General features: G+C 47.9%; 14 protein-coding genes across 14 annotated transcripts; 8 read left to right on the top strand and 6 right to left on the bottom strand.

Moving 5' to 3' along the window:
• Positions 1–1,895: 1,895 nt before the first annotated feature.
• On the top strand, positions 1,896–4,796 carry TRV_07058 (uncharacterized protein; the record flags this gene model as incomplete). The annotated part of the gene is made up of 3 exons (XM_003018880.1): positions 1,896–2,193; positions 2,268–4,301; positions 4,360–4,796. The coding sequence occupies 3 exons, from the start codon at positions 1,896–1,898 to the stop codon at positions 4,794–4,796; spliced, it is 2,769 nt and encodes a 922-aa protein (XP_003018926.1).
• Positions 4,797–5,307: 511 nt separating this feature from the next.
• TRV_07057 (37S ribosomal protein Mrp17) lies at positions 5,308–5,514 on the bottom strand (the record flags this gene model as incomplete). The annotated part of the gene is made up of 1 exon (XM_003018879.1): positions 5,308–5,514. One exon carries the CDS (start codon positions 5,512–5,514, stop codon positions 5,308–5,310), a length of 207 nt encoding a protein of 68 aa, XP_003018925.1.
• Positions 5,515–6,254: 740 nt separating this feature from the next.
• TRV_07056 (uncharacterized protein) lies at positions 6,255–7,044 on the top strand (the record flags this gene model as incomplete). The annotated part of the gene is made up of 3 exons (XM_003018878.1): positions 6,255–6,387; positions 6,512–6,574; positions 6,725–7,044. The coding sequence occupies 3 exons, from the start codon at positions 6,255–6,257 to the stop codon at positions 7,042–7,044; spliced, it is 516 nt and encodes a 171-aa protein (XP_003018924.1).
• A 514-nt stretch (positions 7,045–7,558) lies between these two features.
• On the bottom strand, positions 7,559–9,958 carry TRV_07055 (uncharacterized protein; the record flags this gene model as incomplete). The annotated part of the gene is made up of 1 exon (XM_003018877.1): positions 7,559–9,958. The coding sequence occupies one exon, from the start codon at positions 9,956–9,958 to the stop codon at positions 7,559–7,561; it is 2,400 nt and encodes a 799-aa protein (XP_003018923.1).
• A 944-nt stretch (positions 9,959–10,902) lies between these two features.
• Positions 10,903–11,832, top strand: TRV_07054 (uncharacterized protein; the record flags this gene model as incomplete). The annotated part of the gene is made up of 1 exon (XM_003018876.1): positions 10,903–11,832. The coding sequence occupies one exon, from the start codon at positions 10,903–10,905 to the stop codon at positions 11,830–11,832; it is 930 nt and encodes a 309-aa protein (XP_003018922.1).
• A 220-nt stretch (positions 11,833–12,052) lies between these two features.
• TRV_07053 (uncharacterized protein) lies at positions 12,053–13,147 on the top strand (the record flags this gene model as incomplete). The annotated part of the gene is made up of 2 exons (XM_003018875.1): positions 12,053–12,168; positions 12,301–13,147. 2 exons carry the CDS (start codon positions 12,053–12,055, stop codon positions 13,145–13,147), a joined length of 963 nt encoding a protein of 320 aa, XP_003018921.1.
• Positions 13,148–13,463: 316 nt separating this feature from the next.
• TRV_07052 (uncharacterized protein) lies at positions 13,464–13,922 on the bottom strand (the record flags this gene model as incomplete). The annotated part of the gene is made up of 2 exons (XM_003018874.1): positions 13,464–13,729; positions 13,886–13,922. The coding sequence occupies 2 exons, from the start codon at positions 13,920–13,922 to the stop codon at positions 13,464–13,466; spliced, it is 303 nt and encodes a 100-aa protein (XP_003018920.1).
• Positions 13,923–14,366: 444 nt separating this feature from the next.
• Positions 14,367–15,829, top strand: TRV_07051 (uncharacterized protein; the record flags this gene model as incomplete). The annotated part of the gene is made up of 3 exons (XM_003018873.1): positions 14,367–14,570; positions 14,632–15,505; positions 15,600–15,829. The coding sequence occupies 3 exons, from the start codon at positions 14,367–14,369 to the stop codon at positions 15,827–15,829; spliced, it is 1,308 nt and encodes a 435-aa protein (XP_003018919.1).
• A 1,098-nt stretch (positions 15,830–16,927) lies between these two features.
• Positions 16,928–17,678, bottom strand: TRV_07050 (uncharacterized protein; the record flags this gene model as incomplete). Its single annotated transcript, XM_003018872.1, has 2 exons — positions 16,928–17,184; positions 17,237–17,678. The coding sequence occupies 2 exons, from the start codon at positions 17,676–17,678 to the stop codon at positions 16,928–16,930; spliced, it is 699 nt and encodes a 232-aa protein (XP_003018918.1).
• Positions 17,679–18,757: 1,079 nt separating this feature from the next.
• TRV_07049 (uncharacterized protein) lies at positions 18,758–19,267 on the top strand (the record flags this gene model as incomplete). Its single annotated transcript, XM_003018871.1, has 1 exon — positions 18,758–19,267. The coding sequence occupies one exon, from the start codon at positions 18,758–18,760 to the stop codon at positions 19,265–19,267; it is 510 nt and encodes a 169-aa protein (XP_003018917.1).
• Positions 19,268–19,976: 709 nt separating this feature from the next.
• Positions 19,977–21,700, bottom strand: TRV_07048 (uncharacterized protein; the record flags this gene model as incomplete). Its single annotated transcript, XM_003018870.1, has 2 exons — positions 19,977–20,034; positions 20,097–21,700. 2 exons carry the CDS (start codon positions 21,698–21,700, stop codon positions 19,977–19,979), a joined length of 1,662 nt encoding a protein of 553 aa, XP_003018916.1.
• Positions 21,701–22,194: 494 nt separating this feature from the next.
• TRV_07047 (translation initiation factor IF3, putative) lies at positions 22,195–22,947 on the top strand (the record flags this gene model as incomplete). Its single annotated transcript, XM_003018869.1, has 1 exon — positions 22,195–22,947. One exon carries the CDS (start codon positions 22,195–22,197, stop codon positions 22,945–22,947), a length of 753 nt encoding a protein of 250 aa, XP_003018915.1.
• Positions 22,948–23,412: 465 nt separating this feature from the next.
• Positions 23,413–25,002, top strand: TRV_07046 (uncharacterized protein; the record flags this gene model as incomplete). Its single annotated transcript, XM_003018868.1, has 5 exons — positions 23,413–23,578; positions 23,645–23,673; positions 23,758–24,020; positions 24,079–24,758; positions 24,824–25,002. The coding sequence occupies 5 exons, from the start codon at positions 23,413–23,415 to the stop codon at positions 25,000–25,002; spliced, it is 1,317 nt and encodes a 438-aa protein (XP_003018914.1).
• Positions 25,003–25,439: 437 nt separating this feature from the next.
• Positions 25,440–26,456, bottom strand: TRV_07045 (uncharacterized protein; the record flags this gene model as incomplete). Its single annotated transcript, XM_003018867.1, has 1 exon — positions 25,440–26,456. One exon carries the CDS (start codon positions 26,454–26,456, stop codon positions 25,440–25,442), a length of 1,017 nt encoding a protein of 338 aa, XP_003018913.1.
• Positions 26,457–26,736: the final 280 nt, after the last annotated feature.

Genomic DNA, 26,736 nt, shown 5'->3' with positions numbered 1-26,736 from the left:
GAGGAGAGGAATTAGAGCTTCGTTTCTCGATCGAGGTCTCCGCAGTGGATGCTAAACGAAGCAGGGGTGACAGGTCTCGACGATTAACTTCGACCAGCTGGTAGATACGGCAGCCGACGCTTGTTTTGTGAGAAGCAAGCTCGACCAAAAGCGAGCGAGGCCTGTGTATTTATATCTAGAGAAATGGAGCTTGGGAAGCAATTCAAAACGGTTTCATGTTTGACGTTTCGACTTTCTTTTTGCCCGTCAAAAAGATAAGAAGGGATGTCGTAATAAGCAAGCAGAATCACGTGTAATCGAGCTCGATAACTAGCTGAGTCATAAATTACTAATCATAAAACAGCATGGCTCATTACGCTTTTGGGCATCATTTATATTTAGAGCAGTGTATTCTGATATCTAGGGGATTGCTATGGAGGTAGCTAGGTGGCCGATGTTGGAGCATTCATAATAAAAAGCTATCCATATCATTCCCACTTCTGTTCCTGCCATACAAAGCTCGTCGTGTAACAACCCCTTTTCTATTTGCCAAATCGCAAATCATATGTTTAGTTACACCAGTCAACCAGCAAGCAGCATGGAGAATCTAAGCAGTTAGCTCACCTATGGTAGTCCAGGCAGGTATCCTTCTCCAATACGCCTCCAACAGCGGAGTATAGCCACACTAGCACTCCCCTTCGCGGAGCAAAACAAAGGATGAAGAAGATTTGTTGCAGTTTGCAGCCTTTAGCTGACATAAGTTACTAAAGGTCTTGGGGGTCCCATCGCTGCCCTGGCCGCACACGGGCTTGAACTCCGTGGTGCAGATCGCTGACTGCATACACATGGGGTCTGATTAGCACCTGGTACACGTCGTTATCCTCTGGTTGAAGTGCTTACACATCCAGAATCCCGTTTGATGTGTCTGCCTCTGTGAGCCATGGAGAGACCGATGGCCATGAACGTCAAAAGATATTGGACCTTCATTTTGGTTGATCGCTCTTGATAGCTATACGTTGGGCAATTTGGGATATATTTTCCGCTTGGGAGATGGTAGATAAGCCGAGCGAGGCAGATCTATATTGAAGATGGCGTTCATAAACAGAGGGGAATGGTGGAAAGCGTCCGGAATTTAAACCACTCGTTCAAATTCCAAGTCTCACAAAGCCCCTTTTAAAATTAAAGAAAAGGAATTGACTCAATTGAGAGCAGGAACAAACTTCGCTAGTGTCGAAGATCGTTCTGACATATCTGGTATGCCCTCCCAGAACAACATCCCCTAATAATAGAATATGCGGAGTATAATAATAATTATAATAAGTCTTCAAATATTTATAGCTTAGTTAGCCCTATGGGGGTGCAGTCGGGGGACCAAACACTGCGTGCCAACACATTATACAGAGTATTATAAAGGATGGATGTGTTGGCAAACGCGACTGGTGGTGAAAGGAGAATCATCCTTTGAAGAGTTCAAGTACGGAGTAAAGGTAGTGCAGCGATATATTGCCAGATTCATGGCTTTGAATGAGCATCCAGAACTCGAGACTCTCGATCCATGGATCGAACGAGTCGTCGTATCACCAGCAGGCAAGATTCTGAGGTCGCCATCGTTCGTGCGGGCGTCCGAAAGCGGAAAGGTTCGTCTTGGAGAGTTAAGGTTGCCCCTTCCCCCACTCGGGCAGGCGCGAACTGTCTCACGTGGAAATCGCTGCTTTTACTCGTACTTAGTCATATATTAGTCATGAAGGAAAAAGCGGCGAGAGCCATCCCTGGAATTGTTAATTTTGGCGTCACTCATGACGGACCGCTTGATGCGATCGATGAACAGTGAGCAGTGCGATTACACCACCGCGACAGAAGTGCTGGCCACACAGTGATCGGTTGTGCATTACAGGTTACCTTATGAGACGGACGCCATGAGTGGGAGACTACTCTCCCGCAGCGCTACGCTGCTCTCGGGCAGAACGGTTGCGCGCCAGTTCCAGTACTTGGGCGTCACAAGAGCTGGGGGGCTCATCAATCCTCAAGGAAACGCATACTTACGTGTGAGATCATGGCCGCTAGGAACGAATGCTATTCACAATGTTCCGGCGGTCAGGACGATATCCTTTGCGCGCGTCCTGCCCAAGCTTGCCTTGAAGCTTGCCCGCATACCTGCCATGTTTGGAGGCGCAATGATAGCAGGCCTTGCATATATCCAGTATCAAGCAGCTCGTAAGTAAACTGATATGGGTCACTGCCTGTCATTTCCTTCCGAGGCTTTCTAACCTTCTTCTGCATCCATATAGAAGCTGGAAATTATGCAATCGATGTGATAAAATCCGCCGGCCAAACGGCAGGGGGTGTAGCCTTGGACGCGCTCCAGGGCCTTCGAGATATTGCGGAGCAGACGCAACAAGGCATCCAAAATACAAAGGATAATATTCAAGTACCGGAATGGGTGCAAAAAATTCTTCGAATGAACGAATTTGCTCCCTCCGGCCATGGAGGATCTTCGGGCGGCGGTGGGAGCGGTGACGGCGGAGGATCCCCAAAGAAGAGCAGCACTGGAATAGCAATGGCCGGTGCTGCCGCTGGCTCGAGCTTAGGATTTGATTCTGATCAGGAGAACAGGAGCGCCGCTACCCTAGCCCTGGACGAGCAAATGATGACCTTGACCCGGAAAATGATTGAAATCCGAAACATGCTACAGCGTGTCGGCCAATCCAATACCTTGACATTGCCATCTATAGTGGTAATTGGATCACAATCGTCAGGCAAGAGCTCAGTACTGGAAGCCATCGTTGGCCATGAATTCTTGCCAAAGGGATCCAATATGGTTACTCGCCGTCCTATAGAGCTTACTCTAGTCAATACTCCTGACTCTTCTGCGGAATATGGCGAATTTCCGGCTCTGGGATTAGGAAAGATAACAGATTTTAGTCAAATTCAACGTACCCTGACTGACCTAAACCTTGCAGTCCCAGAAAAGGAGTGTGTCATTGATGAGCCGATCCAACTTTCAATATACTCTCCACATGTCCCTGACCTTTCTCTGATTGATCTGCCTGGTTATATTCAGGTTGCTGGCCGTGGTCAGCCTCAAGAATTGAAACAAAAAATTTCCGACCTTTGTGACAAATATATCCAGGCTCCGAACATTATACTGGCAATTTCCGCCGCAGATGTTGATCTGGCCAATTCCACAGCACTAAGAGCTAGCCGGAGGGTAGACCCTCGTGGCGAGAGAACTATTGGAGTCATCACTAAAATGGATCTTGTCGACCCTGAACGAGGTGCTAGCATTCTCTCGGATAGGAAATACCCTTTGCGTCTGGGTTATGTTGGGATCATAAGTCGCATCCCGCAATCCGCTGGCCTGTTCTCTCGTGGAAGCGGAAATATTTCAAACGCGATAGTGAAGAATGAAAATGCATACTTTAACGCACACCCACGGGAGTTTGGCCCTGATAGCGAATTGTTTGTGGGTACAAGTGTCCTTCGAAAGAAGCTCATGCAAACCCTAGAACAAACTATGGCGTCTAACCTTGCTGGGACTCGTGATGCGGTTTCTCAAGAATTGGAAGAAGCTACGTACGAGTTTAAAGTCCAATACAACGACAGGCCTCTAAGTGCAGAATCATACCTTGCTGAGAGCTTAGATAGCTTCAAGCGCTCGTTCAAGGAGTTCAGCGAGGGGTTCGGGCGGCCACAAGTTCGGGAGTTGCTGAAAGCCCAGCTAGACCAGCGTGTTTTAGATATCCTGGCTCAGAGGTATTGGAACAAGCCGATAGAGGACATCTCACTGGCTCTGCCAGAAGTTGATCCTTTAAGCAGCCTTCCTACCTCAAGCCCAGATTCCTTGTACTGGAGGCGAAAACTTGACGCTTCTTCATCAGCTCTTACTAAGTTAGGAATTGGGCGGCTGGCTACGACAATCGTTGCAAACTCATTGCAAAACCATATCGATTCTTTGGTAGCATCGTCAACTTTCAACGCACATCCCTATGCGCGGAAAATCATTGAGGAGGCCTCCACTACCATACTCAACGATCGATTCTTTAGTACGAGTGACCAGGTTGAGAATTGCATCAAACCTTACAAATTTGAGATAGAGGTTGATGATATGGAGTGGTCTAAAGGGCGAGAAAATGTGACTAGAAGTCTGAAAGAAGAGTTAAAGGCATGCGAAAGTGCATTAAAAAACGTTGAAAACGCAGTTGGAAAGCGGAAACTCAGGGATGTTATGTCATTCGTGGATAAGTCACGGAAAGGGGATATTAACATCGAGGGTGATAATACTGGTGGTGCTGGAGGGTTCAGTGCATCGTTGATTGAGCAAGGTGAGTTAGCTTTGATTTAATTATCCTTATTACTCGTATACTAACTTGCTTAATTTAGCCCGAAATGCTGCCTTTCTACGTGATAGGGCTGACATTCTGAAGATGCGGCTTCTCGCCGTCCGCTCTAAACAATGTTCCTCCAAGAAGAACCGACATTACTGCCCAGAGGTGTTCCTGGATGTTGTTGCCGACAAGCTTACTTCCACAGCGGTACTTTTCCTCAACGTTGAGCTTCTATCCGAATTTTACTACCATTTCCCTCGGGAGCTTGACCTACGATTGGGCCGTCACCTGTCTGAAGCAGAGGTAGAACGATTCGCCCGTGAAGACCCGCGGATCAGAAGACACTTGGACGTGATCCAGAAGAAGGAGATGCTTGAACTAGTTTTGGAAAAGATTGAAAGCTTGCGGCAATTGGAAGGGCGCAGCAAATCCAATCCGAATCAAGCGGCTGCTACGAAGGAGCGTGTAAAGGGAAGTTGGCGCCTATTCTAAGTACCCAACTTCCCATGGGGACCTGAGCCATACGTGTCCCTTTATGATTATTTCCTTTCTCCTTATTGTTTGATATACCAATACACCAAAGACTTCGGCGGCGTTATTATTGGATTGGCATTGGGCCACCAGCTATATCTGGCCTGACCCATTTTTTCACCCGGGTTGCGAAGTGTTTGGTTTATTCTACCATTCCTCTCCATTATGTATATACAAACCCTATATCTAATGTATCACTTAAAAAATGTTGCGTGGTTTATTGACTCTTTTCATAGAATCTCCATTCATAGGCTAATGTATGTATGGTGGACACCCAAACAATAAACATATCCCAGCCCTATGCCATAAATCCAAGTATTATACATGCAAATATTCCCGCTCAACACACTCCGAGGCGCGAAAAAAGAAGTGATGTACAGAACGCCGTCAAGACCATTGTAAAAAGATGTGATCCAAGACAGATAGCTGCCTTTCCGTTATTTCCCCCCTCGTCCAGCACACTATCCTATCATTATCTGGTCAAGGGTGAGGGTCTGTATTCGTTTCCAAATGTCTCTTCCTGTATCTTCGTGTTGTTCCACTCAATGCGGCCTGGAACATCCTTGACTTCTTTCAATGTAGAGCCGAGTTTCACAACTGAATATCGTATCATTCGGGGATCAAGACCAAGTGTTCGTCGCATTTCCTTTTGCACAGGAGCGGCGGCATCGAAACGCATGATAAAGTGATGGCCTACGGTGTTCTTCACCTGGTGTTTCGTTGTAGGTCGTGGGAGAGTGAACGGGCCCCAGTTGGTATATCCGCGAACAACACCGCCGGAACGGATTACTTGGAGGCCGAGGGTACGGGCAATACTATAATGCAGCGATTAGAAATCCTGAAGAGCATTATATTTTATATTTTATATAAGATGGGTTGAAGCTGTTGTTCACCTACTCTTTGACTTCTTGGAGACTGCCCTGACGGACCTGTAGGAGACCAGTTAGGAAGCTGATTCAACCAATTCCTGCGCTATCATAGCTTCATCATGGGGTATGCGTACAATTGCAACTAATTCGTACAGCATCGTGATAATCTCTGCTCGGCGGCCGTGGTCGTTGATATAATATGCAATTTCAATAACATTGACGTTTGGTCGCTGCTGGAAAGCAAAGCAAATCTTTTTTTTTTTTCAAGCGGTATCGTTACGGTACCCATTATTACCAAATTGACCAATCATAGACCACAAATCGCCGACCCCGGAGAGAAATCAACGTGTTTACATCGGCGTAATGCTGTAATCTGAATACGCCGCGGCCTCGCTTTCCTCCTTTTTCCCGAAGCTTCACCGAACTGTTTCCCGTCAACTTCTTCTCCCCACCACACAACGAACTCCCAGCATCGCTCTTTTCTCTTGCGCTGTCTAGCATCTTGTTCTGGTTGTCAACAGAAGCCGTGTAATCGTTAGAAGCGTCCGCAATGGCTGCCACCGCTATCCGATTCATTGCTCCTCTCCGAAGCGCCCTCAGCGTTCCCCGGTTCCGAGCTTCTTCCGCTCTCCGCTATGCCGCTCAGCCAAACATCAGACGGCCATTCTCCCAGAGTTCACTGCGTACGTACAATTTGATAGCCTAATCAATCATCTGCATGCTAGTCTGGGTTCAATTGAGCTGCAGATAGCTATTGGGGCGGGACTATATAACGTGGGCTGACATCTTCGGTTACCGGTTAAATAGTTCAAGCAAAGAAATACACCGAACAGCATGAGTGGATAGATCTTTTGGAAGATGGCAAGACCGGTATACTTATATCCTCCTACGAGCCCCCTTCTTTATTCTGAAGTACTTGAGAAGTACTGGAGCTTCTACTAGAATGATATCCCGAACGATTCTTTCAAGTCGAGGAAACTGATAACAAGAAGCCGACATAACTAACACAATATATGATAGCTAAAATTGGTATCACCGAATATGCTGCCAAAGCACTCGGAGATGTTGTTTACGTCGAATTACCAAACGTTGATGATGAGTTTGCGTGCGGTGATGGCATTGGCGCTGTCGAGTCTGTCAAGTCTGCTTCAGACATCATGTCTCCCGCCAGCGGGAAAGTCATCGAGGTCAACACCGTTCTGGAGGAGAAACCAAAGACTGTCAACGACTCGCCCGAGGGAGACGGATGGTTCGCCAAGATTGAGGTTTCCGATGCTAGTGAGCTGGATGGTTTGATGGATATCGAGGCATATAAGGCATCCTTGGAGGAAGCCGACTAAACCTTTGGGTGACTCTGGCCTTTCTCCGGGATTGTTTTGAAGTTTCATGTTTCTTATTCATTAGCTACAAATTGTGCTAATGATGTTCGCATATCCTCCGTCTTTTCCCCTTCTGGGCGGCTAAATACTTAGATCTGACCCTGCCCTGATTCCCTAACTGTGTACTCATGCTATAACTAAGGGATGTACCAAAGGTAAAAGCTCGGCGCCCTGTTGTTTGCTGGATGGTCGTGGCGCCATAACTATTCCTATTTCTCTCATTTTGCGTATAATGTTGTGTATATATACTCTTCAACAGACATAAATGTTCAACGGCTGCGTTTTAAGTCATGATACCCACACAGGACGAAAATGAAGTCTGGATTACCTACTATGCCGGCGAGAAACTGTATCAAACTGTATCATTTCCATGGGAATGATACCAAAAATACAGAGAATTATCATCTACTTAAATATTTATTTGAGCCTAACCAAGAATATACAGTACAATGGTGTTGGAGGAACAATCAAGGGATCAAATTGGGGGTATTGACTCTCGACAGATGGGGCATTGCAACCTCAGCCGCATCCACGTTTCCAGACATTGAGAGTGGAAAATATGGCGGCAAGGAGTTACCATATAGGCACGTCGACTGAATAGGTGCGTGGCACCTGTTGTTACACTGGTTCCCGCGCTAGGATCGTTCCCAGTAACAACTGGGACATTAATATCCTGCATGCATATCGCACAGCTAAAATCCCTCCTGTTTTGGCGAGAGTCTATCTCCTTGCCTCCATCTCGCAAGCCTGACGGCGGTTCACTCTGCTCAGCACGGAGTGAAGATATCGGTAAGGCGTCTCCAGCCTCCAAGTCCTCAGCAGAACCAGAGGCAGACGTGTCTCGCAGGATTGGATGGTAATCGTACGCAGGTGGTACCCAACTTTTGGGAACGAAAAAACGTGGCCCAAGGATATCCTGGCTGACAAGGCTCCAAATCTGGATCCATACCCAAAATGTGAGTAAAAGGGTTGTGATACCATCCGCCCGGATAAATAGGACGTTTTGGGGTGTAAAGTAGAAATACAAGAAAGGGAACAGACGAAGGAGGCTTTGTCCCACGACAAATTCCCATCTTAGAGCCTTGCGGCAATTGCGCATTATATTCCGATAAGTTTGCGGGGTCCAGAACGAGAGGTATATAAACGACAAAACATTGCCGTAAATGGTTCGGAGGCGACTAGGCCAGAAGAGTACCCAGGATGAGAAAAATAACAGGCTGAAAAGGAGGAAATAGAACCGTGAATACATTGCTCCAGCATTAGCTGTGTCATCGTTCTGGTCAGGAGTTGTTGGGTTCACAGCAGTCCCAGGGTTTTCATCTTGATCTGGAGGGAGGATGACTGGGGTTGCACCTGTATCCGTTGGCCGTCTTGCTGTCACCGGTAGTGGAAGGGTTGATGGAGTTGGGTGGACAACTGTTTGGTGTCGTTGTTGCTGCTGTTCTCTTCGTTCCGGAGCTTGCACCAGCCAGATTTCAATCTGAAATTTCATGCCCAGAAAGCTAACGCCGAAGAATGCTAGGAAGGAGGTAGCTGTAAGTAGCAAAAATGAGGTCTCCGAGTATAGCTCTATAAGCATAAAAGACATAAACAGTGCGTCTCCCATTGACATCATAGCAATGGTATAGAAGCTAACTCGGCTTCTAGTTGAAGGTGTCGAGGATTCCTTCATCTGCTTCATCAACAACAGTATCTGCGATGCAAGTATTCCAGCAACTGATGTGATAAAGCGTCCGGTATATTTACTATATTCTTCTTGTTTCAACCCGACTAAGTATAATTCGTCTGTAGGAGGGTATTCTGGCGACGCTTTAGTTTCGAGGACAAATCCACAGTCTGGGGAAAATATAACACCAGATAATACCAGTGGTGACGGCTTTGGGATAGGTGCACCTGTGGGGAATCTGAGTTCCCGCTCAATATCTTCTATAATAGACTCTGGGATGGGCTTCCCTCCGGATAGTAGGACATGTTGCTGCAGGTATACAACATATTCGCAGTTGGGGGCTGGAAGAGACGCCGAATTAGTTCCTTGGGAAAGAGATGACCAAGGCAGGAAGGTATTGAGATGACTGGACCTCTCCGAAAGAGCTTCAGTGAGCGAGTTGTTAAGCAATTCACGGGAGAGTTCAAACGTGTCATTCGACAAAGCTAAATGGGGTATCAATGCAAGACCAGCGTACTTCTCGCTTGCAGTGGTAAGAATAATTCCCCCAGATGTTGGAAAGTGTACACCGTATAGGGGTACTACCCAACTCTCTCCAAGAGATTTATCAGTCCGTAAAAGCATCTCCGCTTTGATCTCCTCAACACCTTTGCCATCCTCACCAACAAGGCTGTGTCCTTGACCCTCGTGTAGATTCAACACAACACGGCCATTGGGAGCGGTAACATTGTGACCAAATTCTCGAGTGAAATACTCATGCTCGGTGATTATTGTAGTGAGGTTGAGTTCCGGTCGGCTCAGCTTGTCTGTTTCCATAGAGCGAACCCATTCACCACGAACATTGCCCGAGACATTGCGGTAAACCGGAAGGGAGAGACCGGTGATATTCGTTTTCGAAGATACCGAATCTGACGTTCCAGAAGCACTGAGGGCTACCCGTAGCCGCTTTCTAGCCTTTTCTTGGACAGATGGAAGCAGGTTCCACGCATAGCCATCTGTGGCCCTGATACCGGCAAGGGAAAGCCATCGACCAGCTTGGGGATCCAAATCTCCATAATTTGACGAGTTCAATGAAGTGAGAGCACTCTCTTCGTCTGCTAATCGACGTTTATAATCGCGTACGGAGACCGAAGATGGCGGGTGAGGATTTGGAGCCGTGAAGAGGAAGAAGAGGAGGATGAAGATGAAGGCACCACGACGCCCGTCCATGGAGGCTGACGGCCGGGAAGCTTAGCCGGCCGGTCGTTCAAGTCTAAAATCCATGTCCTGCTCCCTGTCTTAGAGCTTCCGTTGGCCTTCTTCTTGCGACGTTGCTCCAAGGTCGGATGCTTGAAACGTTGCGGTTGATGTTGGGCAATGGAGGCGACAGCGATTAAATCCAAAATAGCCGCGGCAAGATCGCTAAGCGCCAAAGGAGATAAGATCAACTTCGTTCCATGACGCTTGCTATAATATGCCACATAACACCAACCCACCCTTCAATGATGGACTCGCAATGACTGCATGATAGCTGTCCCTCACGCGACTCACACGGATATAATGCTTCTCAAGTAGAGACAGTAATCTGTTTGTTTCCTTCCGGCGCGAATACGTAGTGGCAGCTTGCCTGAATTGGCCATCATGGCTTCAGGGCTCCCTATCCCACTCCCTCCCCGGACGCCTAGTCCACCGCCGGATAATATCACGTCTTCTCCGGCCGGGAGCGTTTCCATTGGATACCAAAGGCAAGGATCTCTCGAGCCTGTTGCCCTCCCATCGTTGACAGACACCCTTCCTTCAGGGTCCTCAGGTATAGTCTCCCATCAGTGGGCGCCTAGGAATACGGAGTGCTCATCAACTTTGTTTTAATAGATGCATCATGGAACTCGTATAGGCGGCCAAGTCTAGACGTTCCAAGCCCGTTCAATTTCAAACCTACGACTCTTGCAAAGACCCCGGTTCTAAAATCAGTACGCGTGCCTAAAATTTTCCGAAATCTGCCTAGCCATCCATGCTAACGGTGATATCTATTATAGAATGTTGGGCAGCGCCGGGGCCACAAATACAAGCACAGCAGTGTATCTCACCAGATCTTTCCTGAACCGCCCCCGAGAGCTCCATTAGCACTTCCAAATTCATTGCCGATTCCAACTTTCGTCGAATACCGCAAGAGCATGTCCCGAGATCAGAAGGCTCGGTTTTGGTGGAGTTTGTGCCATATGGCAGTGGCAGGATATACACTATGGAGTGCGCACGGCTCAATGGCCATGACCGGACTTTCACACTTAATGCTTTTCGACTCTCTTGGGGCAATGTTGTGCGTTGTGGTAGATATCCTTGGAAATTTTGAAGTCTGGAAAAGGTCCAGCATTCGACATCCATTTGGGCTAGAAAGAGCCGAAGTGGTTGCTGGTTTTGCTTTATCCGTCCTTCTATTCTTCATGGGGGGCGATTTGATATCCCACACTGTGCAACATGTACTTGGCGGCTCTCATCATGCACACCCCCACGATGAGCATGAACGGGTAACTCCTGGTAGCATTGATATGACTGCACTCCTTTCAATTGCCGCGACTTTGATTTCAGCCATCGGGCTCAAAAATCATGGACGAATTGGCAAGGCTATGCGTGTTACCTATATACAAGCACTACCGTCCTTGCTCAGCAACCCTGCTCATTTCCTTACTCTATCGTGTTCCACACTCCTTCTTTTACTTCCTTTGATATCAATTTCCTTTTATTCGATGCTTGATCCGGTTATTTCCTTTACTCTAGCCTTTTCTATGTGTTCCCTGGGGATCCGTCTAGTGGTGAACCTAGGCTCGATGCTTCTCATGTCTTACGCTGGGCCTGGCGTTTCTGCCGTCATGAAGGACATTGCCGCACACCCATCAGTCACAACTGTTGAGGAGGCGCGCTTCTGGCAAGTCCACTATGGCTTGTGTATGGCCAATCTCAAGCTGAGAGTGAGTGGCTCAGAGGAAGCGATTACCCTTCTCAGGGAGCGGATAGTCAATATGATCAAGCAGAGTCTTGGAGGCGAGTATGGCACTGGAGTGCAAAAATGGGAGGTTTCTTTGCAATTCAATGTTGACTCAACATGACCCTATACTTTGTTTATGATCTCCTTATATACTTATGGCAGTTGAATAACACACGGTCTCCTAGCAACCATGAAATCTCTGCTGGAAGCTTCCATCACAATAAACAAAGCACCCAGGATTGCCCGTTTCTCCTAGCTAAAAAGAACTTTTCTGCTTTTTTACAGCAACCTTTTCCCAAGGTACCTTCTTGCTGCTAGTGGTTGGAGTTTAAGTCTTGGAGATGGTATCGTCCCTCAAGCCACTGGTTGCTGCCAGTATAAACACGACTAGTGACATGTCTGTCGTGGATGAGGGAAGTATTTATGCCGGCCAGGAAAACACCACTGAGAATACAATGTGAGCCTTGACTTACCCTGCTGCTACCAGTCTCTACTAATAAAATGGTGCTAATTCTGTACCAGAGCGCCTGGAGCATCAAAGGGCCTACTTCTTTCAATTTCCCCTGAATATTCGCAAGGAAATCTATAGATATGCAGTTGCTCCAGGGAAGGTCTTTGTCCGCCCGTTCGTTTCATTTCATTATATAAATGATCAGAGCAGACTTCACGCCCATAAGCCCCCAAATATGGCAATCCTTCTTGTCTGCAAGAAGGTGTATGAAGAAGCCAGCCTGGTATTCTATCGTGAGAATACCTTTTCAATTCTACACCCCGACGTTCTTTTGGATATTTCGAATGAATATCCCCGTGTAAGGGATCATCTGAGACATATGCACAGCATTGAAGTAATCTTTCATCACCGGGATTTCCAATACCTCAGTGGTCCGTTTTGCGATGATTTGCTTGCAGGAAGCATTGCCTTGAGACGGCAGGACAAACAAGGCGGCAAAAAAACAGACAAAATGGCAAAGAATCTGTTGAAGTACCGAGCTTCCATACTCGGGGCCAGGACATATACTGCTGGCTGTGGGCTTATTGATCGGAACATAACTCCCATACTTCCCCATGCCCAGGACATTAAGAGCATGCAAGACTATCTTTTTGGCCGGACCTTGACGTTTCTTCGTCAGCGCCTCCTTATTTCCAACCTTGAACTGAAGTTCATGGAATGTATTTGCCCTGAAGGGTGCTGCCGCTTAGCAGGGGAAATTTTGAACTGGGGAACTAGAAAGACATGGACCTTTGATCTCCCGCGAAGCATATCCGTGACAGGGGCTACAGAAGAAGAGCGGAAGCAGATTTTGGAAACAATTGCCCATCAACGACCGAGCCCGGAGGTTGTTGACCTCTTGCTAAAGTACCAAAGTCGACGCAAGTCTTTCACAAATCGATCCATCAGAGGAATCCTCAAGGCCATTGATCTGGGCAAAAAGTGATGGTAGCTGGTAATATTCGTCGGGAGTATCTCAATGCAGGTTTATGGTATGTTTATAGTCTCCGGAATGATGGAGTCTTGTACATGGTAACTAAATGAATGGCCTTTTCATGGGATTCCTTGCGGTTCATATTGAGAGAAATAAATGACAAGGAATCACGTTATAAGTACAATTTTTTATGGTCTCCCATTCTAGTTCTGTTCTAAAAAGCGAGACTGAGCAACCCCATTTTCATCCACTTGATATATCCATATTTCTATACTGTTGGTCCTGGAACCGCTCGCCCAGCGAATGTATCGAAACGAGTGTTCTCTCCTCAAGAAGTGCTGGCTAGAATTCCCCCTTGTTCGGCCTGGCCGAGTCCGACGGTGTCATCTGCATCTCTCTCGGCTCTTCTCTGTCTCTTCTCAAGGAGTATTCGTTTTCTCTCGGCAAGCATTTTCAATTGTCGACCCTCCACACCTTCTAACCAGTATCCGAAACTTCCACCAACAGTTGCAAATAGAGGGTAAACCCATAGAGATTCCTTGTTGAAGAACGGGCGCATTTCAATTCCAAGCTGCCATAGTCGGACGGCAACGCCTACAGAAGAATGAGATGTTAGATACGATTCCACGTGCAGTAAGATGCGCCAGGCTATGCGATCTTAGAGAGAGCCATTGGCATGCGGGTAGAGATGAACCCAATAGGTACAGGGCAGCCGAGGCATATAAGGATGAAGAGAAAGATATCACTAACCGAAGCCGCTCCAGAAGAGCACTTTGTGGACTGGCATGATGGGTCGTGTCGAATGTGGCTGTGGAATCACGGGTGGGAGGCTGGGAAACTAGTCCACGCAACAAGCAGGCCGGAATAAAGCGCGAGTGCTCTGCTCTCAATCGTAGGCTGTCAATAGAGCATCCCCGGGGGAGAGCAATGCCGATATGTGTTCGATCTCTGCGGCTTCGACTGCTTGAAGTCGTCGGTTTTGCTTTCGGGAGGTCTTGATTCGATGGACGTCCGTCGCGGATACGGGATTACGTTTATCCGCCAGACTATCGTCCATCCGGGCAGGATGGAGCTCCAACTTTATTGGGCATGAAGTGGGAAGAAAAGTGACCTGATGGAAGTGGAACATGGAGGCCGACTGACGTGCCAGCGCTGCTCTGTGACGATAATGTGCCGGGCTTGCTGTGAGCGTTATAGCATTACACGGTGGTTTTAGGCGCGTCAGCTCAGTATGGCGGAAGCAGAGACCGAAGGAGCTGGTGTGAAGCGCGTTGGGTCCAGCATGGAGAGTCTCCGGCGCAAAAAATTCAAGCTGTCAGAGCTGCCCATTTCCACGGCCCAGCGAACTACGATAGAAAATCTGTTATATTCTTTCAAGAAGAAAGGGGGCTTTGATGCTGTCCGGAAAGAAGTTTGGGCCAAATTTAATAATAGCGTGTGTTGTGATATGCTCCCTACGTTGCTCGCCACTCTGTGCTAATATATCTGCTCTACAGGATGCTAAGAACTCATTTACAGCGTCGTTAATTGAAATGGCCGAGTCGGAAATCGAACGTGACCCGTCCTTACTATCCCGCGAGAGAGGGAAGGCTGCTACCCTAATCTCTGGAGCCGTTGACCGCAGTGACCTACATTCGGGGATAGAAGAAACAGTCGACGCAATAATATCCAACCATATTGATGAGATTCTAGCCTCTCTACGCAAAATTCGCGCTCAAGATATTGGCCAGGAAGCAGCAAATGCCGAAATAGCCAAGGGGCTTACCACAGATGCCGAGTACGAGAAGCAGGTTCAAGCTAAAAGAGATGAGCGTGAGAGAATTAGACAGAAAGAACTAGAAATTGAAAGGAAAGCGGAGGAAGAAAGAAAGAAAGCTGAAGCCGAAGAGAAACGGCGGCAACGTGAGTTACGAAAGCAAAGGGAGGAAGAAGACCGGAAACGACGAGAGGAACGAGAGCAAAAGCGGCGGGCGGAAAGGGAAAAGCAACGCGAGGAAGACAGGTTGCGAGAAGAACGGCGAGAACGAGAGCGGGAGGAGCGATATGAACGAAGAAGGCGAGAGGAGAAAGAACGCTATCGGGAACGAGAACGGGAACGGGAGCGTGACTATGACAGAGACAAAAGTAGACGATCAGATCTTGACCGTGGAAGAGACGGGAGTGGTACGCCACGAGATACATCCAGGGCGCATAAGACTCCAGCTCCCCCTGTGGATGAGAAAGCGCTGGAAGATGCAGCCCTTGAACTGCTGCTAAAAGAAGGAAAAGAGCTTGCTGCTAAGTCTCGACAAAAGCCGGAGTTCGACTTTGAGCAGGCCGAAGCCCTGGAGAATGGTCAAGCTTTACAGCCTGCTAATACTACCACTCGATGTACTTCTTCCAAGCCAAAAGCGGAATCGACCCTCCCTTCTCAAGACCCTGTCAGATCAAGAACAGAAGACCGCGAAAGTCGTCGTAGCCACAGTCGCCGACGTGGCCGCAGCAGGTCCAGAAGCAGAACTAGAACAAGGAGATCCTCAAGGCACGATGACAAATATCGAGATGCCGACTCAGATAGGAGAGAGCCAGAAAGGCGGCCTCGTGATTTTGATGTATACCGGCCTGGAGAACGAGACAGACGAGACCGAGACGACCACTCTGTTCGCGCTAGGTCTCGGCGACGGAGCAGGACTCGGAGCCGGAGCAGAGTTCTAGACGACATGGATAAATATCGGCCTTACGATCGAGATAGGGAACGAGACCGTGATCGAGACCGTGATCGAGACCGTGATAGGGATAGGGATAGAGACAGAGATCGTGATAGGGACAGAGATCGAGAAAGAGGAAGGGATAGGGAAAGGGAGCGTGACCGGGATCGGGAACGTGAGAGTAGAGGCGAATATCGCAGCTATCGCCCCAGCGCCCGTTCAAGATCTCGCTCAAGAGCCGCATCCCATAGACCAGCACGAAGATCCAAGTCCCTGTCTCGGTCAAGATCTCGATCAACCACTCGGCGAAGATACCGGGAAAGGGAACGGTCAAGATCCCGAAGCCGCCGCGTCAGGTCAACGTCAAGAAACGCTGGAGGTGATATTGACCGGTATGTTCCTCCGACATCAACGCGAAGTCGGTCACCAAAACGGAGAGCCAGGTCACCAGACAGAGATAGGGAAAGAGACCGTGATCGTGAGCGTGACAGGGATAGAGACCGCGACCGAGAAAGAGATCGAGATAGAGACAGAGACAGGGACAGGTCGCGAGATAGAGACAGGGATCGTGATAGAGACAGAGGCCGAGACAGAGATAGGGAACGTGAGAGGGACAGAGATAGGGACAGAGATAGGGACAGAGATAGGGACAGGGACCGCGACCGCGACCGTGAAAGGGATAGAGACAGAGACCGACTGCCTGATATTGATCGGTATATCCCGGGAGCCACGGAGAAGGAGTCTCGAGGAACCAGCGTCGATAGAGAGGACAGGAGGAGTAGGCGTCGGGACGCAAGTCGTTGAGTGCCAAACACTTTTTCTGCCTTGAGCCCAAGGGTTGTACCACCAGTTGCATTTCCACGGAGTTTTTGATATGATTGTATTGGGACCCGCATAATAGGCTAGTATTGAACAGGTGAAATATGGATATCTTAGGAGTAATAAACGAGCAAATTCATTATCCCTGAACTCCATATATGCAACAAAATAGAAAGTAGAAGAGCGCTAGAGCAATTCATAAAGTGAGAAAAGAAAGCAAAGAAAAATAAATAGCAACTATTTCACCCCTTCTCATGGTCAAAACAGTTTCAGGTAAGCATGCTGCCTATTCCAATGTATTACTCCGGTGAGTAGCAGAGCCAAGTGCTGCTTCAATTGCAGCCTGGTACCCATCATGTTCATCATGGCGTTTGTAGAAGTAAGACTTTTCGGCGGTTGGACGAAGTTCGGGTGAGAGACGTTGTAGTATAACCTCCTCTAATGCCTTGATGGCTTTTAGGTTATATCCTTGTTTATTCCATACGGATATCAAATTTGAGTTGAATCGAGCAGATGTCGAAACTCCAAGAACATGATCACGCTCTACACGATTGTCAGCAGGCGGGATAGGGTGCTATTTGGCTGTAGAACATACCGGACTGCACTGCGGCCTGGAACTCATTTGCCATGCAAAGAATGGCTACTTCATGGAAGAATGCCTGGCTCTTTGACTTAGGAACTCGAAAAGTCCAACACCCTCCCTTCAAGTTTTGAGGGTCCTCCCAGACGGGCTTCGTCTCACGGCGGAAAATATGCACAGTGTCGCGGACTTTGATCTTTCCCCATGGATAATTGTTGTATATCCGATAAAAGGTCGCAATATCGGCAACATCATCATGCAGGGGGTATAGCCTATCACCGTAGTTGGTAGACTCAGAGTGCTTCTCATGCCATACAGCCCAACGGTACTGAAAGGGCAAAGGTCTCAATTTGCCTATAATGTTCTGATGGAGTGTTTTTCGGGTTGGGTTGAGGGCCTGAACTTCATCTTCAGTAACCGGTTCCAAGGCGGTAAACTTGGGAGGTTGAATGGTCATGTTGTATAGAGGACTTCTTGGATGGCGGGCGCTCCGATGTTACTGATGGACGAGAAAAGACCAAATTCTCAGGGACACATTTCTTCATATAAGAAACGGCAAAGAGCCAGTACTCTGATTGAAGCGCTTAAGGGTGTGGCATATCACCTTTCAAAGGCATCAATAAGGAGAACCGAACCCCTGTCTGTACCATTCAAGAGGCCAGGGAAATGCAGCATGGTCAAAGACCTGAAACGCATCTTCATGTACCAACCTTGATGCCATTCGACAAAGCAAGCATCAGACGAATCATGGCCAACAGCTCTCTCAGCTGGGCATTTATCGACAGGGTCTTCGAGTTCGTGGCCACCTCTGCTTGATGCGCACTACTTGCATGATAACCGCCGTATCATCATTGGCCCACAGCGAGTGTATCACTTGCCCAACGAGGCTGGAGCTCGGCCCGTCAACGGCTTTCTCAGGGTCTGTTTGGAGCCATCCGCAAAGGACGAAACGCATTCGAAACTGGACCGGCGGCCCCCACAAACTCTGAGGTCTTTCTTGCGACTCAACATCGCTGGCTACCTTTTATTGATGCATTATTGTCATTTCAAGCTCCTTGACTTGATGTTTGTCGTTCGTTGGTTTATATTTTGTTGTTTGTCGTTAACTTTCCTTTTTTCGGACGATTGTGCACGTGACGTCACGTGGATACGTATGAATTACATAATACAAACTTTAACTCTTTCATTAGAGAAAAAACTGCGATATGACGGTCGAGACTCTATAAAAAGAACTACAACTATCATTTATACCCTTGGGCCGTGTCTGTATTTTCTAGAGCAGTGATATATTTACTCTTCCTCCATTCCTTTCAATTTCCTATCTCATATATTAAGAGATAAAAGGGCTCTTGCTGGAACATACTCTGTTACCACCATAACTATACGACGGAAGGATGAGATAGGAACACTGCAGTACTTCAGGATAGGGAGAGAAATATATCTCTATTATAGTATATCCCAAATATCTCTGTACTGGTGCAGCGCACTCTTACTTACTGTCCATACCCTTATCCGCTGCGCGTTAATCCATCAAGAATGTCTTCTTCGTCGAAAGAGGCGAAAAAAGCGTCTGAATCATTGACTCTCTGTGATAAAGGCCAGTTGGATGGCATAAATCGTGGCTCTGGCGATTCTGTCGCAAACCTAACAAGAAAAGAGGCCTCCAAATTTTCATCACCAGAATCGACAGACTCGGAGCCAACATCATCTTCTGGATCTTCTGATGATTCAGATTCGGATTCTAAAGCTGGAGAAAGCTCAGACGAGGAAAAGTCTGACGATGATGAACAAATGGATGATCAACCTGGTCCTTCTATACCTTCGAGACAGTTTTCCAGTCTTCCAGACAACTCAGCCCTACGTGCAAGACTTGCAAGTTTTTTACCATCTCTAAAGGCGGCGAATGAAGACCTGGAACGAGAAATCGCTGCCGGAAAGTCAATGACTCTTGAGGTGGACAACGAAGATGAGGGGCAGGGTCAGCTTATTGAAATGGTAAGATACCAGTCTGACCGCTCTACCAACAGAGATGATACATATAGCTAACTATCACGGTAGAATCTTGGTTTAGGCGTGCTTCAAGAAAAGGGAGAAGACAGTGATGAACATAGTGATGCAGGCAGCGAAAGTCCCGAAAGTATAGACCCGAAAAAAGAACAAAACGTTATTGACAAACTTATGGGAAAGGAATCCGACCTGCAAAAGCCGAAAATCGAGGATCTAGGGTCTTGACCTGATTTCCATTGTCATCAACAAAACGCCATTTTAAACATCATCTATACTCCACGAGTCCACTCTTCAATTATTCACGTGTAATATTGACGGCAGATCGATTCAAGGATTTTCGCCTGGCAAACAGTATTACTGCTTGGATCCAGCAAATCTACTTACACTCAACGTAGGCAATTACTGGAGGCGGGTTTGGTCGTTTCAGAAAGAGAATGGGGAAAATGGCATTCTAGCTAATGGTAAAGACAATCGTACCGCTGCACAAAAATATAAGGGGGTAACGATATAAGAAAGTGGACATAAAACCCAATGAGCACTCGCGTAACCCCCAGAGGAAGAAAAGGTATAAATCGGGGGAGGGCAGGAAAATTCTTCAAGAATATATTCCCTTGCGCATCATAGCATAACAACTTAATGGTCATCCAATTATTTTTCTCGGTTTCAGGTGCTTTCATTAAAAGGTGATATTTATAAAAATCTTGTGACAACAAAAGACGAGGTCTAAAGTCTAATTCTTTCCCGTCATTTAAGAAATCTGCTTAATACGGCATTCCCACCCGGAGTTCTTGCTGAGGAGGGGGAGACTGTTTGTGAAGTTAGTATTAATACGAATTTGGACATATAATTAAGAGATACGTTTACTGACCTTGCACCCAGGCACCAACCGAGTTCGTTTCCGTCAATCTTCTTCGCCGTCTTGACTTCTCTTTGCAGAGGCATCTCATATCCAGTGTGTAGGAGGGCGAGCATGAAGTTAAGGTCCAAACAGTATTCAGGGCGGTCACTTAGCTCTTTCATGGCGCTGCTGTTGGATTGGAAAACGCCCCAGCTATCCTCGCCGCCGCAGACAATTGAAGTCAGTTCATGAAGGTCATGGAGAGTGAATGAGTCGGGCATTCCGAGGGGAGAGGTGCGGTCGTAGAAGTAAGAGAAAATGAAGACATCCTCTTTAGCAAAAGTCTTGCGAAGGGAGGGCTGGTGGATTCCGTTGAAAGAACATGGGGCAAGGTTGCAAGTTGCGTCCTTCTTGAGAATCTTCTCCGCAAGGTTTCGGCACTGAGCAGCTGAAGATTCCTTGGGGCCAACCATGAGTACCTCGACTTCCTTCCCCAGGGCATGGTTATCTCCTAAATCAATGCTGACATTGCGAGACATCCCCGGAACAATACATGGGTTCACCACCTTCTGTTTCAGCCAGCCTTTGTCATTAGGGCTAAGCTCATGCTTGGTCTCGATGAGGTAACGGTGAATAGCGGACCTAGCGGCCATCAGACCGTACCCAAGGTGGGAGTGCTGGTAGAGAATAAACTCTCTGCCACCAAATTTGAGGGCGTACTTGTGGTCGCCTTCTGGCATTTTCTCTGGAAGGCCGTCTGGTCCTTTGCCATTATAGGTTGGCTGGAAAACAATCTGAGTAGAACCGCCTCCCAGATCAAAGATGGCAGCGGTTGGGATCTCTTCTGGAGAACCAATGTTTCCAAGCAAGTAATTGGTTGTAATCCAGGCATAAACACCCTCATCCTTGCCTTCCATGATCTCGACACCGCCTTGTGCCTCTGAGACAACTGGGAATGGGTATACAGTCTCCAGCCGAGTTCTGACGGCCTTAAGAATATTGTCACTCATATCTTTGCCCAACATTCGCAACCCAGCAGTAGCCTTGACGGCAATGGGGGAACAAGACCTATATTCTTCTGGGACAGTCTTCATGGCAACCTCCATCAACGGGTCGAGACTCTTGGCTGCACCCTCAGCGTCCTCACGGTATGAGCTGAGACCAGAGCCGCCCTCCTTCGTCTCAGTCATTTTAAACTCTTCATTTTCCAGTGCTGGAGTTGGACCGCAGTTGTTGAAGCGATAGACATGGATTCTCGATCCCGTGCTGCCAGCATCAATCATCAAGACATATTGGATGAGAGGTTTAGAGGAATCGTACGGCTTTGTACATTTCGTCGCTGAGTCTGGTCCGGGAGGAGGGAGATTCGGCGTCCGTGATGAAGGGGCGAGCACGTATATTATAAATAGTATGAACGCAAGGATTCCACCTGTTTTCAGGTATCTCGACCGCTGGCTTTGTGTCATCGGGGCGATGGTGGGAGAACCCTTCATCGGTTCAGGTGGGATGTTCTCGATATCAAGGCCGTGATCGGTTGGTTTGGAGACAGAAGAGGCTCTCCGGTGTAAACTCGGGTCTGAATCTACGGTGGACGAAGTTGCACGGTGAGATCTGCCTCCAGAGGCCCCGGACATGCAAACTGCTGCGTGCGCAAAGAGAGAGGATGCCGAGATGGACCAGAGAAGGGTCGAAACGAAGGCGAGGTCCAGTCGACTTCAACACACCTTTCGTCTTTCGCAAGGGAATAAACAGCTTGTAACAGCGACGGGAAGACGCAGAAATAGAATAAGGAGATTTTTTATTTTTTTTTTTTAACGATTTGCCTCCTGAACCCCTAAACTGATATCAAATCAAAGAAATTTCCATACTTTTTGCTCCTTGTCGTCGAGTTAAAATAAGATCCCGGGATGCCAAGAAGGTGTAATTCTTGGCTCCGCCCGCGAAATGTTACTTTTTTGTCCTTTCAAAGGTCAACCAAACATCAGCATCACGAGACGAAGACGAAGACGAAGCAGAGCCTGAAAAAGAAGCCTTGAATTGGCGACGAAGCCCGCTTGAGGCAGACAGTGCTATATAGAGCAGATATAAAGCTGTTTCCCCTTATTTTGGAAGTACCTGTTGGAGGACAATGGCCTGTTTACGGCCTCTGTTTTCCGCTGCGCAGGCCCTGCGGTGCACCTTCATCTCCTCAATCGAATCGCAGACAGCCGCCCAAGCTTCGAGACAGCTGCACGCCCTGCCTACACGACAATTAAGATACTACCGGGCGACCCCTGTTTCTCAATTCTCGCAACGACCTCATTATCCTCCTCCCCCAGCTACTTCGGCTGCCTCTTCCGCCTCTCGATCATCACTACCAAAGGACGAAGAAATACGAAGTGCGATAGTCCGAGTGGTCCAAGAGAATGGACAATTAGGAGAGCCCATGTCGCTCAAGTCTGCGTTAGCCTCATTTGACCGGTCCCGAAACTTCTTGGTACAAGTTCGAGCAGGATCAGAAGACCAGGCTCCGGTATGCAAGATTGTCGACAAGTCGGAATACAGCGCGAGTGCAAAGGCAAAGGCAAAGGGAAAGGAGAGCAAGCCTAAGTCGACGGCTGTTCAGATAAAGCAGATAGAGCTGAACTGGGCGATTGACCCTCATGACCTTCAGCACCGTCTAGACCAGCTAGAGACCTTCTTGTCCAAGGGCAAGAGAGTGTCGTTGATCCTGACAAAAAAAGAGAGAAAGAGAAGAGCTACACCGGACGAGGCACAACGGGTGTTGGCTGCCATTGAAAGTAAGCTGTTTGAGATTGGGGTTACGGAGGTGAAACCAAGAAGAGGCAAAATCATGGAGCACATGGAATATGTTCTAGACAAGAAGAAGGCTGCGGCGTGATGAGTTTCAAGCTGCCTATCGTGTACTATTATTATTCTGTTCTAAGGCTCCATCTACGTATGTGCCTCTACAGTCTAACAAATACAGACTGATGTAATATATCAAAACTTATGCACCTAGAGCTTCCACGGCTTCGACAACGAACAAGATCTAACAGCAGTCCACCACCCACCGTCTACCATTCTACTGCGCTTCCCAACCAATCTCTAGCTACCTTATCCTTACTGTCTTCCTAGATCTCCATATCTCTCGTTGTCTTTTGATTCCCTGCAAAAAGCTCCAGCAAGCACCTGGGCAGCATATGTATCACGTGACCATGACTAAGCATGTTCCTGACACCAACAAAAACTTTTTTGAGCTTCAGATTTTTTGCTCGCGAACGACTTCAAGGTTGAGCGATAGAAGTGAGCAGAGCAGCAACTTGTCTTTTGATATCGCATTTCCCCGTCGTGGAGAGCATTCACAATGTCTACCCTTCAGAGATCCCTCAATGTGCTGCTAAGGACTGGCAAGTACGCCGCACAGCGGCCGTCCGCTGTCAACCCAATGCAGTACGTCTTCTCTCACAACAGGATGTCTGCCCGAGGAATGGTTGCTGCTTTCGAGCGTAACAAGCCCCATGTCAACATTGGTAAGTGCTGCACCTTTGGTCTGATCTAATTGACCTTGGTGGACTTAAATCTGACGTCTGGTACAGGTACCATTGGACACGTTGATCACGGAAAGGTTTGACACTTACCTCGAGACCTCTGATGGAGAGGAGGGAAGAATAACCAGCCAATATAGACGGAAAACTGACCATCTTCATAGACCACTTTGACCGCCGCTATTACCAAGCGCCAGGCCGAGAAGGGCTTCGCCAACTTCCTTGACTACGGATCCATTGACAAGGCCCCCGAGGAGCGAAAGCGTGGTATCACCATCTCCTCAGCTCACATCGAATACCAGACCGACAAGAGACACTATGCTCACGTCGACTGTCCCGGTCACGCTGATTACATTAAGAACATGATTACTGGTGCTGCCAGCATGGACGGAGCTGTGGTCGTTGTCGCAGCTTCTGACGGTCAAATGTAATTGAATGCCCGCCCTTACGGATGAAAGGATTTGACGTTTCTAACATCAGTCTAGGCCTCAGACCAGAGAACATTTGCTCCTTGCCCGCCAGGTCGGTGTCCAGAAGCTCGTCGTTTTCGTTAACAAGGTCGATGCCGTTGAGGACCCAGAGATGTTGGAGCTTGTCGAACTAGAAATGCGTGAACTCCTCAGCCACTACGGTTTCGAGGGAGAGGAGACCCCCATCATCTTTGGCTCTGCCCTCTGCGCCCTCGAGTCCCGTCGACCTGAGCTGGGTGTCGAGAAGATTGACGAGCTATTGAACGCCGTCGACACCTGGATCCCCACCCCAGAGCGCGCCACTGATAAGCCTTTCCTCATGTCCATTGAGGAAGTGTTCTCTATCTCTGGTCGTGGTACCGTCGTCTCCGGCCGTGTTGAGCGTGGTATTCTCAAGAAGGATTCCGACGTCGAAATTGTTGGTGGCTCTACAACCCCTATCAAGACCAAGGTCACCGATATCGAGACCTTCAAGAAGTCCTGCGATGAATCCCGAGCTGGTGACAATTCCGGTCTCCTTCTCCGAGGTATCAAGCGTGAGGACTTGAAGCGTGGAATGGTTGTTGCTGCCCCCGGATCTACCAAGGCTCATACCGACTTCATGGTCTCCCTCTACGTCCTGACTGAAGCTGAGGGTGGTCGTTCCAACGGCTTCACCCACAAGTACCGCCCGCAAATGTTCATCCGTACTGCTGGTATGTAATCCAAGATTCCGCTATCTACTAAGTAGACCATTACTAACTTGTACTCCCTTCCACAGACGAAGCCGCATCTTTCAGCTGGCCTGGAGAAGACCAAGACAAGAAGGCTATGCCCGGTGACAACGTCGAGATGATTTGCAAGACCCTCCACCCCATTGCTGCTGAGGCTGGCCAACGATTCAACATCCGTGAGGGTGGCCGAACCGTTGCCACGGGTTTGATCACTCGTGTCCTCTAAACGAAATAAAGAAGGGAAAAAAATCGCCTTAGACGGAGTTATTGCTGGTCCTCCCACGTTAGCCCATTCTGCCTGTAAGAATTCTTGTCATGTATTTCTATAATCATCCCTTTTGTTAATACCATCAACATCACATCTGTAAGCGGGGGGGATCCTGGGAAAGAACAAACGGAGTCTGTGTCTACGAAGTTTTGGGGGTTTCTGTTTTTATTTGGGGATGGCCTCCTATGCTTCCCTGCCCTTTCATGTAACAACAAGATATATACATAGGCTCTCTCGACTCTTATTCTTGGACTGCATTGCAAATTTGACAGTTCACTCTTCATGTATTCATTCTTCTGGCTGTGCGAGGGTAAGGTTAACTACCACTACGCTCAACAACGCTTAACTAGATAGTGCTAGTTTCACAAGTATTTGAACAGATTTGACAGAATGTGTCACCATTCCAAGGCCTTGCTATCCCCAGACCCGCAAGACGACTGATTCGTTTCTCTGCTCCAGTCATAGATACCACCACGTCTGTTGAAGCTCGTTTCGTCCCAGTACACCTGGCCTAAGGCAGTAAAAACGTCAACATCTAGGATAGACGCTGACGGTTCTCGGCCATCCCTGTCCAGGAACCGCATATACTCATCCAAAATCAAATACGATTTGGCCATGAGATTATTCGGCTCTGCAACGAAGGATGGTTGGTGCTCGTGCCGACGACAGAACTCCTCGTACTGCTGGTCAGTGATTTGAAACTTCCGCACATCCCTCAATGTCTTGTCGGAATCATTTTCTCCTTGGACCATAAGGACCTGGAAGCATTTCCATCTGAAGGGCTGCAACTTTTCAACGAGGGGATTCATGTCTTCCTGGTAGTTTAGGTTGCAAACAACCGTGTTCAATTTGAACTTGATGCCATATTCTCGGCACCATTCAGCGATGCGGAATAGCTGTGGTACTTGATCACCCTTTCCGCGGCCGATTTCGATGTTCGTTTGTTCGTTGAAAGAGTCGCATGATACGGCCAAAATGTCAATGAAGCGGCCGTATCGTTCGAGGAAATCCCGTTTGACCAAGCTGCCATTTGTGACTATTGAGACTGATTCCAGGCGCAACTCTTCCTTGCAGAATTGGATCATTTGCCCAAGGAATTTGGGATACATGAATGGTTCTCCTCCTGCAAAGTTGATTTTCCGCATGCCAGCCTGTTTAAGGCTGAAAAGACCCCTTTTAGCTTCTGGTATTGACAACTTGAAGGACGTGGTCGCGGTGTGGAAGCAGAAACCACAGGATTTGTTGCATTGGCAAGTGAAATGGTAATTCACGGACACTGGTCGTTTTCTGACAGGCCGTAGGCTCCATGAAAGTAGTATGCTTATTACGCTGGATAGTAGAATTGTAAGGTATAGGGCTATCTGTTGAGACGACTGAGCCGGGATATCAGGGAAACTCCTGAATAGAGGCATGGTGTCAACTGATTTCTTTCACAAAGTCAGATATCAGCCTAAGTAGGGTTCAAGATATGGCCAGTACACCATTTGGATGTCCAAATTAAGATGTTTAGAGCTTTTTCTGGGTGGATTAGAGGGTATATATAATATTCCATGGACACCGCATCCTTTTGGTATCCCACACAACAACATGAAATCTAAGGGTATATGAAAATGAAAAGGCCTTTCAAAAGGGAAATAATCCATGGGTATGTTGGAAAAACAACAGGATGCAAAGGTCTCATTCCTCAAATTG

This window comes from Trichophyton verrucosum, assembly GCF_000151505.1.
Source record: "Trichophyton verrucosum HKI 0517 chromosome Unknown contig00872_1.f1.exp, whole genome shotgun sequence".
NCBI classification, from domain to species: Eukaryota; Fungi; Ascomycota; class Eurotiomycetes; order Onygenales; family Arthrodermataceae; genus Trichophyton; species Trichophyton verrucosum.
This window is presented reverse-complemented; position numbering and strand designations above follow the sequence as displayed.